This window comes from Lycorma delicatula, chromosome 1 (assembly GCF_047948215.1).
Source record: "Lycorma delicatula isolate Av1 chromosome 1, ASM4794821v1, whole genome shotgun sequence".
NCBI lineage: Eukaryota > Metazoa > Arthropoda > Insecta > Hemiptera > Fulgoridae > Lycorma > Lycorma delicatula.
The window spans coordinates 198,938,100-198,952,135 of NC_134455.1; the positions used below are offsets into that span (position 1 = coordinate 198,938,100).

The window sequence follows — 14,036 nt, forward strand, 5'->3', positions numbered from 1 at the left end:
AAGTTAACGAAAAATTACAGAAAAGTGGTGCTTCACCATCTCATAATTGCTTATTGATGAGTAAAAGATGTTTCATAATCTTCAATTTATGAAATTTTAGGGTATGCTCTTAAAAAATTCGTCAGATGGGTGCCAAAGAAGTTAACTGATATAAGGAAAAACGTCTTACTGCAGCTTGTGAACTTTTGTGACATTATAAAAATGAAGGCGATTGTTTGATCACATTGTTACTGAACATGAAAACAAGATTTCTTATTCAAACACAGACTAAGCAGCAGTTGATGCAATGGTGACATTAGCTGATGTCCAAAAAATATTCTAAGAATAACGTTCTGTAAAGAAGCTTATGACTACTGATTTTGGGAAAAAGGGTGTCTTTCTTGTCAAATTTAGTGATCGAAGAACTACTCTGAATGTCGATATGTATTCCAAAATGTTAAAAATCTTAGAAGAGCCTACCCGATCACCTGACTTAAACCTGTCAGGCCATTTGAAACATATTGCTTATTCAACTCCAATACTCAGCATCGAGGATCTTCAACAAATGATTTCAAGAAATTAGGAATACTCCTGGAATTTTTGAACAATTAAGACAATCTCCCTGAAAATGAATGGAGACTTGTGTAATTTCTAATGATGGACACTTTGAACATCTCTTGTAACTTTTAACAATTGTTAACTTTAATTTAAAAAAAAAAAAAAATAATAAACCAACATTCTACAACAATTAATGTAACAACTATCACAGGTTGTTTTATTTTTTTTAATTATTATGTCTATTATTGTGAAAAAATTATTACTTAATCTAATATTAATTTACAATACTAGAATTAACAATAAAAAAAAAAATAAAAATATTTAATCGAATTGAACATAAAGTGGATATGAAAACAGACACAAAATTACAACATCAATTTTCTGCCGTAACTTGGCTATTTGTTAACAAATTTAAAAAAAATAAAATATCATTTTGTTCAAATAAAATAAGAATTAAGTAACATACATTTTGATAAAACTAATATTTATGGATATAATGGATTGAAAAATAAACATGCCCGCCATTTCCAAAGGTATTTAAATCCTGATTTTTTGCTAATTTTAAAACTTTATTACAAAGATACTTATCAAATATTAATGTGATTCCTCTATCAAACTTTAGATATAAATTTTATATAAAAATAACAAAATGGCGGACAGGGGAAGAACGAAGGAGAAATTGCCATTTTTGCTAAGTTTTCTTTAGTTTTACAAGTAGAATCTAAAAACATATAACCAGCCACCATTTTAGAAATACTCTGTTTATAAGACAGGGCCAATACTGATCTTGTGGCCACCTGTCTTTATAAATGTTCAGCCATAATCAAATTTGCTCAAATAATCAGTTACCACAATTGAATTAAATAAGTTTATTATTACAGTAATTCTTTTTTTTCTTTAATTTTTACTTTTTTGAAATTATTATTATAACTGAGAAATATTTTAATACAAATATCTGATACTTGTGTTCTTAAATATGGACAAATATAAAAAAAAGAAAGTAGTGATCTGCAGTTCAACTTGTAAAATAATTAAGCATAAAATTTTTCAATTAAAATTGGGTCTTTAAAATTATTGTACTCAATTTTCAAATTAAAGGAGTTTTACTTGCAAAAGCTTTGTACAGTCTACCTACGCCTTTATTAGCACCTTCTTCCTTCAATGGAGGATTTGATAGCACTATTGTTAATGTCATCTGTCTTTAAAAGGTTAAAAAACCCTCTTAAGCACATTCTCAAATACAATGTTCGATTTATGTTACATGTCATACGTTATTCTCTCAATTTTATTTATTTGTAAAAATTCAAATTTTTTCATTTGTGATTTTGGTTTTGTACATTATATGCAAAATTTTCATGTGATGCATCATGTTTCTATTAAGTAATTTAGAAAAGCTGATTCAGTGTAGTTTGTGTTCCTTATATCTGTACATAAATTAGTTCAGTCTGTCTGATGAAGTATTTAGTTCAATTACTGCAGTTTAAAGTTACCATGTTTCATTATATTGATGTATGATCTTGTGTATTTTTTTTATTGTTTTCGTAAGGATGTTAACCATATTTTATATAATAAACTAAATACACAAGATTATACAGTGATACAGCAATAAGTATATGGACATTTACAATGACTATATTTATTGCTACATTACATGGATTTTTTTAATCCTTTTATTTTCATGTTTGCACCTCTTATTAACAAAAAACCTTAAGTTCAACATTATAAATCACCATTATGCAAAGACTAGGTCAACCCGTCATCTGTAATACAGTTTCTTTATATTTTCAAACAATAACATCTCATCCATCCTTTGTTCATGTTATTCAGATTTTAATTACAGAATTATAAACGATAAAACGGTGCTGTTTATTCTTCAAATTTTCTTTGAGGGCAGCTGAAATGTAAAGCACATTGGAATGTAACAGAAAAGTCACAAAGCACAATGTTGCCATCTTTTAGTTTCATTCCTTTACTACTAACATTCTTAAACTTATTGACCCACATCCCCTAATTTTCTGTCAACTGCCATTATTAAGGAGTTTAGTATGCCTGATGTCAAAACAACATGCAGTAATTGGATTTTCAGTGTAGAAAAAGAGAATGTCAATTTTAAACTTATCATTGTTTAAAAAATATATATGGTGATGAAATTTTGATTGAAATACTGTGAGTAAATAGGCAATAAAATTTTATGCATTAGAAGCTGGTAAAGCTAATATTGATGTTGAGATGAACCTTGCAGTGGTCAACCAATATATCTACAACTGATGAGAGGTACCAAAAAATGGCGGATAAATTGATTCAAATGACCATCCCATCACTCAGCAGCACATTGCTACCCATTTACACATATCAAAAGAACAAATAAGACACATTATTGCACAAGTGGGCTATTGTAAAATCTGTTTGCAGTGGGTGTCATACAAATTCACAGAAAAGAACAACAAAAAGAATGTTGTGAGTGGCTTCTTAAATGTTAAACATGATGAGAGAAATTACTTCTTTTACAATATTGTGATGGAAGAAAAACTTGGCTGCATGATCATTATGACCTGAAGGAAAATGGGAATGGTCTGCTGCAATCAAAAAATTCAAAACACAACCTTCTGCAAAATAATATTTTGCTGATTGTTTTGGGATTCCAAATGATAGTCAACTGAAAGGGATCTTATATTTTGAAAGGGTCACACATCACCATCAATTACTAAACATTAAACCAAACCACTGAAAAAAATACAGTTCAAAGTATAAGTTAAAAACTAAAATATTTTTTTGTTATATAAATATTTGGGTTTATGTGGCATTTCCTCTCTAATGTCTGATATTTTAATTAACAAATTCACCTCATCAACCTAATTTAAACCAGAATGATACAATTTCATCATACCTTAATAGGGTTTAATTCAGATTATATTTAACAAAATCATTTTATATTTAGTAACAAATAAATATACAAAGTCATGTCTTCTACATGAAATGAAGTTCCATTCAAAATAAAAATATATTTGTTATTGATCATAAATTCTGAAAATTTAACAAAACAGACTAACAGGGCAAATAAAATGAAAATATTTATTTGTATACAAATTTATTTTTGTAATAATAAACAATAATATTAAAATAAGAAAAACATATGTAACCTATTATACAAAAAAAACTATATTTTAAAAGAAAGCTTGGTTTATTTATTTAATCAGTATTAAAATAATAAGAGAACATCTCCACCAAAAAATATGTTGCACTCTTTTATAATTAATTCAAAGGACATGCAACTTAAATAAGTTAATTTCCACTTATTCTACACTTCTAAATTTTCTGTTAAGTTTCCCTGTGCCTCAGGTATTACTGAGGTTACATTAAACCACTAGAACGATTTATCATAATCAATCCAACAGAAAAAAAATCATAATTACCATTCAATGTAGAGTAGCAAAAAAGAACTAACTGGAAACATTCAGTGGCTAACAAACATGCATAAGTTTAACATTTGGTAGTTGATGGGTGCTACAACAGCCTTCTGGATGATTTTGATACAGTAAAATATTCAGATCAAACTGATAAATAAAGTAAGAATCAATTCACAATTAACATGAGTTCACAAAAGAATGTTTTAATGACAATTACAACTGAACTGAACTGACTGAACTGATAATTCTGTTCCTTAGTGATTCTGTATGATAATGAGAATATATGACAGATAATGAATGTGATTTTGAAGAAACAAATGTTGAATGTGTGAATTCGGAAGTTAAATTCATGAGCATTAAAAACACTGGTGATATTTGGATTACAGTACTAATCATACAAACTGTATGGAAAATAATGACTTTTCTGTTCTACAGAAATTATAGAACAAATGAAATTATCAAATTTAAATTTTAGAACAATGTGAAATAAATTAAGAAATTTATAGAATATCTCATCAGAGTTGATGCTTAACATTTTAAAACCCACTGATCAAATATCACTTATCATAATTTTTTACAAACAGACAAATAACTGAAATTAATAATTAATACAGCTCTTCTTGTCATTTAAAAATGTTCTGTATTTCAATACTAACGAAAGTAACAATAATTTTTGAAATACTGAACTTTATTCTCAGATAAAATATATTTTATTTCTAGTTTTTACATGACTGCCCAAAAAGGAGTGTAATGTTTTTAGGGTATATGTATGTTTGCTCTATCATAGCAGCTCAATGGCTGAACCAATTTAGATGTATCACCCTGCATTGGAATCCTTACGTTACGGGGAGTGTCATAGGCTATATAAAAATCTGGGGCTATATGTCATAGACTATATAAACAATTATATATACAATTCTAAATGAATAATCAATAGTAATTTCAGTATTGATTTTGTGTCAAAAATAGTTGTGTTTTAAGAAGACCTGCTACAATATTGAATGAATGGATTATGGTAATAAAATTTATTTTGTAATTATTATTACTATTGTTATTTATTGGTTATAAACATTTAAGAAAAAATCTTATGATTTTTGGTGGACAGTATGTTCAATCATGTAAGCATGTTCTGTTATTTGTTGGTGTTGCTTCATCTTATTACTGCTAAATATTAACATCCCTTTCTTTTATTACTAAAATTAATAAATAAATAAAAATAATCTATGCTTAAATTTAAATTAAATTTTTATGATTGTTTTTGTTATTTACATGGCTGCCCAAAAAGAGTGCAATGTTTTTAGGGTGAATGTATGTATGTAAGCATGTTCCACTGTAGCAGCTCAACAACCAAACCAATTTAGTTCAATGATCCCACACTGGAATCCTTACGTTTCCAGGAGTGTCATAGGCTATATAAATATGTGTATATATTATATATATATGTGTGTATGTATATTTATAAAATTATATGTAGTAGTGGAGATTTACCGATTGAAACGTAAACTTTAATGAATTGAATTAATGAACTGTGAGCCTCTATCACTGTGTGAGCCGGGTTTGAACTGAATGATTAGAATCAATTTATTGAATACTATTACAAAAATAATTGAATTAAATTTATGTTAAATAAAATAAAATTAAATAATTTCTGTTTATAATAATGGGCTTCCTGTGGGGACTGTGTGTGAGACTAGAGTGGTGATGTGATGTGAACACCTCATACAAGGCTAAACTATTATCACCATCAACTGGTAACAAGCGGGAAGCCTCTAGGGTGCTGTTTTGTAAGGTGCAATGGGATGTTCTTATAATATCTCTGCAAACAATTGTTCAGTTTTCAAAATTCAAATGAGGTATTTGTTAGTAGGTTGAAGGCTAACTTTTGCATGCATCAGGTACATTCTTGATCTAACAGATCACGGTTAATCGGAAATGATGTTATATCTTCGCAACGAATCTTCAGATTTTCAAAATTGAAATGGGTATTTGCTAGTATAATACAAAATCATGATGCAACTTAACCAGAACAAAATGTTTGTCAGTAAAGTTTTTTTTTTGCAGTCGTACTTTTTATTTTTAATAGTTATCTCTTGTTCAGTTGTGTGCTCATTGGTTTTCTGTTAGTGAATAAGGATATTTCTATAAACTAAAGAATGGCTTTTTCAAAATCCAAGAAACGAAGCAAAAAAGAGAGAAGTAGATAAGAGAATTAATAATCTTACATCAGTTCAGTAATGAAGTATGAGAAAAATTAATTCTTTCTGCCGAAAACCAGCTCAGAAAATTAATAACTCAGTATATTTTAAATGAGATAGCTGGATCAACAAATTCTACAAAGAAACAAAATATAACTGCCAGAAATGTAATCAGTATTTTACAATCTTTGTAACTTTAATTGCTGGCAAAGGTCTGGGTATTTTATTACAGGATTGAATAATGTTATGTTCATATGAAATCAGTCATTTCAACTTCCTCATTAAAATACAACTCAGATCATTAATTAAATATATCAACATGGAAAAAATTGAAGCAAATAACGAACTGAATGAGGACAACTGTTTTTTAACAGTTAAAGGACTGTGTACTATTTTAGATAACTAAGGCAATTGAGAAAATTAAACAATTAAAACATTACACTTTTTCACAGTGGAAAAGTGTTGAAGCTAACACAAGTTCATAAGATCTGATGACAAACTGTGCTGAATATCAAAAATTCATACATTTGCACAGCTGTAACTGATTTTTTAAAACCCACAAACATTTTTTTCTACTGAAATTATCTGATGAATTCTAAACAAATTATACCTGATAAAAACTTATCTGACCTTATCTTATAAACTTATATTATCTTTGCTAACTTAACTGATAAAAAAAAAATCACAATGGAAGCTAACTGTCATTACAAAACACAGGTTTCACTGTAAGTAACAGTTATTCAAAGGTAAATAATTTTTTATGTTTTTCTGACTAGAAAAAAGATTATGGCAAAAACTTATAGAAACTTAAAAAAAGTTAACCGTTAAAAAATAAAAATAATTTTTGGTTACATGGCATAACATTTCTTTTACTTATGCATGGTTCAAGCTTCAAACAAAAATTGATTCTGATGCAGTTCTAGGTTCATTGCCTACCCATCACTCTAGAGCTACAATACACTTACAGTTGCCAAAAGGAGAAGCCAATCTTCATCATGAAAATAATTAAAATTAAAACATTTAGTTATTTACATAAAATATGCAGCATGTTTAAATCAATATATTTTAATGCAAGTAAATTCATTTTAGAACCAAATCATGTAACAACAAAACTTCTTTTATTTATTAAAGAATTGAAATTCAGTAATTCTTATGTTCAGGAATATAGGTATGTTTATACACTGGAGATGCATCTGGAAAACGGTATTCACCATGAATAAGAGTATGAATGATCCAATTGCAATTAACAGTTGGAATCCCAGTCCTTCCTGCTTCTTCTACCAGCTTACAGGAACAATTTTTATCAGTAACCATGATATTTATTGAATTCAACTTTAGCATACCTAAAAGAAAAAAAGAAAAATAGACAGAATAAAAGTAACAGCAATTTCTTAAGAGAAATTTTTATTTTCAAGTTTTTGTAAAAATGTTCTTTTATTCCCTTCTCATAACCATAAAATGTGTCACTAACAAGTTCCTCAGGTTCGTTAAAAAGCAAGATTGCTAGGAATCAAGTCCAGGCAACAGCTTTAACCCCTTTTGAATTATTAAGGGGATCCTGTTGTTTTGTTGCTTAATGATAAATTTAGTGTGTGAAGTCAGGCTTTGTTAGGAAGGAGAATATCAGAAAGCAACTGAATGCTGCTGTTCAGAATTGAACACTCACTTTAATATTAAAAATATATGTTTACTGTGACTCCTTTTTTTTAAGTCTCATTTAGGAGCACCTGCTTAAACTTTTTGAGTTTTGTCATCCGATCATCTGACTAAAGAATTCATCTCCTCTTCTATACAGTGCAAAAATGAAAGGACAGCACCAATGTGCTTGCTTTTTGTTGACTGGTAAGCACATATAGAAACTACCTCATGTAGATGTTTGTTACCTGAGATAAACTGACATTTTCATTGATTAAGTTATCAGAAACATGTGGGAAATTTTTCACTGTCATTAATGTATGATTCTGATCCTACCAAGTGAATTGTTTGACAAATGCAACAAATGATTTTTAATAATAACTAGACTCCCAATACATTCATTATCGTGGACAATCTCCCCTCCAGATTAATATTTCAATACCATAATCATACTACTGATTCACTTATAACATCACTAAACTTCTTTAATCTGGTCGATCACCCATATTTTTTCATTTTTTGGATCACCCAGAAATTTTCTTTCCAGGTGTATTTTTTATGTTAAGATATCAAATATCAATTTCAGATTCTGTGGATTCATCAATTTTATTGTTAACTTTAAAATGGCGCAGTTACATTTAAGCTACTAATGGAATGGAATTAATACAATGTACGAGTTACTGAAACCATGTATCTCACTCAGGATGATTGACCTGTTCAGTAGCGCTTCACAAAGTGTGCTAATTTCTATATGATCATTGAACATCTAGCAGCACTGCTAATTGTACTGGCATGACAATGTATCATAAAACATGAATACGTAACTGAAGCAGATGATACTTTTGAATGACAGTTCATTTATTTTGTCTCCAGTCACCTGACTGGTTTGATGCAGCTCTCCAAGATTCCCTATCTAGTGCTAGTCATTTCATTTCGGTATATCCCCTACATCTTACGTCCCTACAATCTGTTTTACATATTCAAAAAGTTGTCTGCCTGCATAATTTTTCCCATCTACCTGTTCCTCCAATATTAAAGTGCATATTCCAGAATGCCTTAATATATGACCTATACGTCTGTCTGCTTCTTTTAATTATATTTTTCCAAATGCTTCTTTCTTCATCAATTTGCTGCAACACCTCTTCATTTGTCACTTTATCCACTATCTGATTTTTAACATTCTCCTACAGTACCACATTTCAATATGCAATGTAATGCCTGAATTGAGGAGTATTTAACATGTTTGTGATAACATCCTTAATGGCCTGTTTTAATCTTCTTATGCTTTTATTGTAGTTTTATAGAAACTATAATACAATGAAATTAATAAAACAATTAATAAAAAGCAAGATTGCTAGGAATCAAGTCCAGGCAACAGCTTTAACCCCTTTTGAATTATTAAGGGGATCCTGTTGTTTTGTTGCTTAATGATAAATTTAGTGTGTGAAGTCAGGCTTTGTTAGGAAGGAGAATATCAGAAAGCAACTGAATGCTGCTGTTCAGAATTGAACACTCACTTTAATATTAAAAATATATGTTTACTGTGACTCCTTTTTTTTAAGTCTCATTTAGGAGCACCTGCTTAAACTTTTTGAGTTTTGTCATCCGATCATCTGACTAAAGAATTCATCTCCTCTTCTATACAGTGCAAAAATGAAAGGACAGCACCAATGTGCTTGCTTTTTGTTGACTGGTAAGCACATATAGAAACTACCTCATGTAGATGTTTGTTACCTGAGATAAACTGACATTTTCATTGATTAAGTTATCAGAAACATGTGGGAAATTTTTCACTGTCATTAATGTATGATTCTGATCCTACCAAGTGAATTGTTTGACAAATGCAACAAATGATTTTTAATAATAACTAGACTCCCAGTACATTCATTATCGTGGACAATCTCCCCTCCAGATTAATATTTCAATACCATAATCATACTACTGATTCACTTATAACATCACTAAACTTCTTTAATCTGGTCGATCACCCATATTTTTTCATTTTTTGGATCACCCAGAAATTTTCTTTCCAGGTGTATTTTTTATGTTAAGATATCAAATATCAATTTCAGATTCTGTGGATTCATCAATTTTATTGTTAACTTTAAAATGGCGCAGTTACATTTAAGCTACTAATGGAATGGAATTAATACAATGTACGAGTTACTGAAACCATGTATCTCACTCAGGATGATTGACCTGTTCAGTAGCGCTTCACAAAGTGTGCTAATTTCTATATGATCATTGAACATCTAGCAGCACTGCTAATTGTACTGGCATGACAATGTATCATAAAACATGAATACGTAACTGAAGCAGATGATACTTTTGAATGACAGTTCATTTATTTTGTCTCCAGTCACCTGACTGGTTTGATGCAGCTCTCCAAGATTCCCTATCTAGTGCTAGTCATTTCATTTCGGTATATCCCCTACATCTTACGTCCCTACAATCTGTTTTACATATTCAAAAAGTTGCCTGCCTGCATAATTTTTCCCATCTACCTGTTCCTCCAATATTAAAGTGCATATTCCAGAATGCCTTAATATATGACCTATACGTCTGTCTGCTTCTTTTAATTATATTTTTCCAAATGCTTCTTTCTTCATCAATTTGCTGCAACACCTCTTCATTTGTCACTTTATCCACTATCTGATTTTTAACATTCTCCTACAGTACCACATTTCAATATGCAATGTAATGCCTGAATTGAGGAGTATTTAACATGTTTGTGATAACATCCTTAATGGCCTGTTTTAATCTTCTTATGCTTTTATTGTAGTTTTATAGAAACTATAATACAATGAAATTAATAAAACTGGTTATTGTAATGAAAATAAAGATTTGTAAGATTCTAACACATGACAAAACTAGTTTAAAATATATCTATTCAGCACATTAAAGTTAAAGACCCTTTAAAGTTACTGAATTTATTGAGAAAATTGTAGTATAATAAATCAAACTTATTTTTATATGTCTGTAATGCAACTTAAATACCTCGATTATTGATATCATTTTAGCAATACTGATTTTTTGTTAATCTTATTAACACTAATCAATATGATTTGGTGTTTTTTTATGACTATCTACTGAAAAAACTATTAAATGAAAACCTAAAATGACTATTATAACTGGAAAAAACTTGATGATGTGATTTAGATTTTAAGAAGAGTGAAAGTATCAACTGAGTTCACTTCAGGAAAATATGGCTGGTTAAATAGCCTCTTCTATATTATACATAACTAGCTCTACCCGCCACACTTCGCTGTGGCACATTGTAGTTGCATGGATGAGAAATGAGAAACAAAACAAAGCATACATTTCATAGAAGTGTAATTTTACAATACTTGTGGATATACAATATTTTTTGTTTTTCCACTGTTTGCGTAGATATAAAGGCTATCTGGTTTGCCGACTCGGGAACACGCAACATACAGTTGCCCATGTGAGAAGCAATCCGCATCTAAATCTAAACTACACAATTCTAAAGATTGACCTTGAGCTTTATTGATTGTGATTGCAAATGCCAATCGAATTGGGAATTGCAATCTTTTAAATTAAAATGGTGTATCGGTCGGAATTATGGGTATTCGAGGAATGAGGACATCTTCACCTTTGAAAGGCCCCGTTAAAATCGTTGCTTCCACTACGTTATTCATCAATTTCTTAACTGCAAGTTGCGTGCCTTTGCAGAGTTTTGGCTGATTAATATTCCGCAACAGGATAATTGTCATTTTTTGATCGAACCGTTGCTAGAATCAATCTAATGAGGAATGTATTCCCAGTTCCTCCTGGCGCATCCAAGAAGAAGATCCCCCCAAATCCGTCATTTATCATTTACATTATGTGATCATAAATGCCTTTCTGTTCACGCGTTAATTTGGGAATGTTTGATTGGACATATGACTGAAGTTCACCAATGTTGTAATTCTGTTCACGGCGTAAATCCACATCAAATGAAGCAATCGCAGCTAGGGTGGGTGCTGGCATTCCCAATTGACTAAGAACTTTATTTGCAATAGCTAAGCACTTGTCTTCAATATTAATCAATGCTTCATTGTAAATGCCTTCTGTAAATTCCATGGTCATATTGGTATTTTCTAGGCGTACTCTATGCAAAATATCCTCAGCCATATGCGATTGATATCTTTCCCATAACTCTGTGGGAAATGAAGGGAAGCAAGCGATCAATATAATTGCGAATAATGCGCGAATTTGGTTTGGATGTGCAGTGTTGCACGCGTCATTAATATATATATCCCACTGTTGGTCGTTTTCTAATAAATTCAGACCTCGGTGAAAGGCGCAGCTCAATCACGACACGATCACACAAAAGTACCTCGATTAAAGTGAATATTTAATTCAGATTGTATAATAATCTGAATCAGATGCAAGTGGATACATTTTTTTTTTGTTAATAAACAATGTAATTGGGAAAAGGTATTGTTTCACATGTGACTGCGGTTGTCGTTAACTAGTATGGCGAGTGTTCCCCTCGCTTCCGGCAGATGGCGCGGTCACTGGTACACAGCTGACCGTTAAAAAAACTGTTTTCTCGCGGTCACGGGTATGTGACTGATGCGAAAAATAGATAAAAACAATCTTTGATGCGGGTTATATATCGTGCTAAAATCTGAGCTCAATCGGTAAAGAACATTTTGAGTTTTTGAAGCGTACACAAACGAACTTAATTTTTTTATATAAAAAGATTTGTGGGCTGCGAAAAAAAGCCCTTAAGTCGTGCGAAAAAACACATCATTTTAAATGCTTATAAAAGCAGAGTAATGCTTACAAATTACAGAATAATCAAACTGCATTGATTTCAGATGTTAATATACTGCTAACGTAAGTAGAAGTTGTGCTGCTTCAGTATACAACATGATTCTCGAGTATGAATCTACTAATGAATTACGGTCTCCAAAGAGAACAAAACCCCGCAGGTCAATTGAGAAAAAGGTGAGATTTTGATAAAAACACGATTCGTAAAAAATTACACGAATTTGAATTATTTAGAAATAGTTTAGCAGTGTATAATGTCCTTTGGAAGAGAATTCAGTTATTGTCTTCAATAACGTTTCTTATCATTAAACGAAAAGAATTCCAGCCGTGTTATAGAAAAACAATGATATCAAAATGTGCCTTAGTTCAAAAGGAATAATTTTTTAAGAGGTTTAAGTTAATGTTCAATCATTGCAAAGGGTTTCGCATATTATAAGTAATTATAATATAACGTCTCGGACTTTAATCGGTGGTACCGAGATCAAATCCCCGTCAGGCATGGCATTTTCATACGCTATAAATCATTCATATCATCATCTGAAGTAATGCATAACGGTGGTTTCGGAGGTTAGAAAAAACAAAAAAAAAACAAATACCTAGTTGTGTGGTTTCAGTGTTGCTATTTGTGAATTTTGTTCTTTGCTTTTACATAGCAAAGAACGCTAAATGACCAAAAAAAACGATTGTTTGGTCATTACGTAGGGATATTATTTTCTGTATATTTGGTTATTTCGACTTCTTTTGTTTGCATAGTCTTAAGTCTATCTGGGCTATAAGAAAGTTGGGTGTTTTAATTTATTTACTGTGTCATCCTTCTTGGTGGCTTTTCTTTTTGTTTTGGTATTTTTTTTTTTTTTTAATAAATACAGATGTTTTAGCTGTTAAATATATTTCAAAGAAATTTGTTACTTAATCAGTTGTGATTTTGTTTACATTGGCAACGGCCATACGGGCACTTTGTGATTGGTCGTTGTGTTTGACAGTGGCCATCTTGCGTTGATATGATTGGTTTTCCTTTGTTTACATTTCCATCTGATTTATTAACCTCTTATTTATTAAAAAACTGTACAAATTAAAAATAGATAGATAGATTTATTAAAAATAGATGAAAACAATCTTTGATGCAGGTTATATATCGTGCTAAAATTTTTTTTATTGTATTTTTAAAAAAAATAAAATACAGATGTTTTAGCCGTTAAATACAATTCAAAGAAATTTGGTCGTTGTGTTTGACAGTGGCCATCTGGTTTTCCTTTGATTGGTTTTCCTTTGTTTACATTTCCAATTAAAAATAGATAGATAGATTTATTAAAAATAGATGAAAACAATCTTTGATGCCGGTTATATATCGTGCTATCGAGCTCAATCGGTGCACAACATTTTGAGTTTTTGAAGCCGTACACAAATGAACTTAACATTTTTATATATATAGATGTACATGAGGTGTGATTGGAAAGTTCTAAGACTGGGGTTGTAATTTCAA

At 30.4% G+C, this 14,036-nt stretch overlaps 1 protein-coding gene across 1 annotated transcript in view; it reads right to left on the reverse strand.

Annotated features, from left to right (window-relative positions):
- Positions 1 to 3,614: 3,614 nt before the first annotated feature.
- Positions 3,615 to 14,036, reverse strand: part of LOC142327348 (uncharacterized) — a 140,774-nt gene continuing 130,352 nt past the window's right edge. Inside the window, exon 17 of the mRNA XM_075370313.1 lies at positions 3,615 to 7,482. Within this exon, the coding sequence (XP_075226428.1) occupies positions 7,280 to 7,482 (203 nt within the window). The 3' untranslated portion in view covers positions 3,615 to 7,279. The remainder of the gene's footprint in view (positions 7,483 to 14,036) is intronic.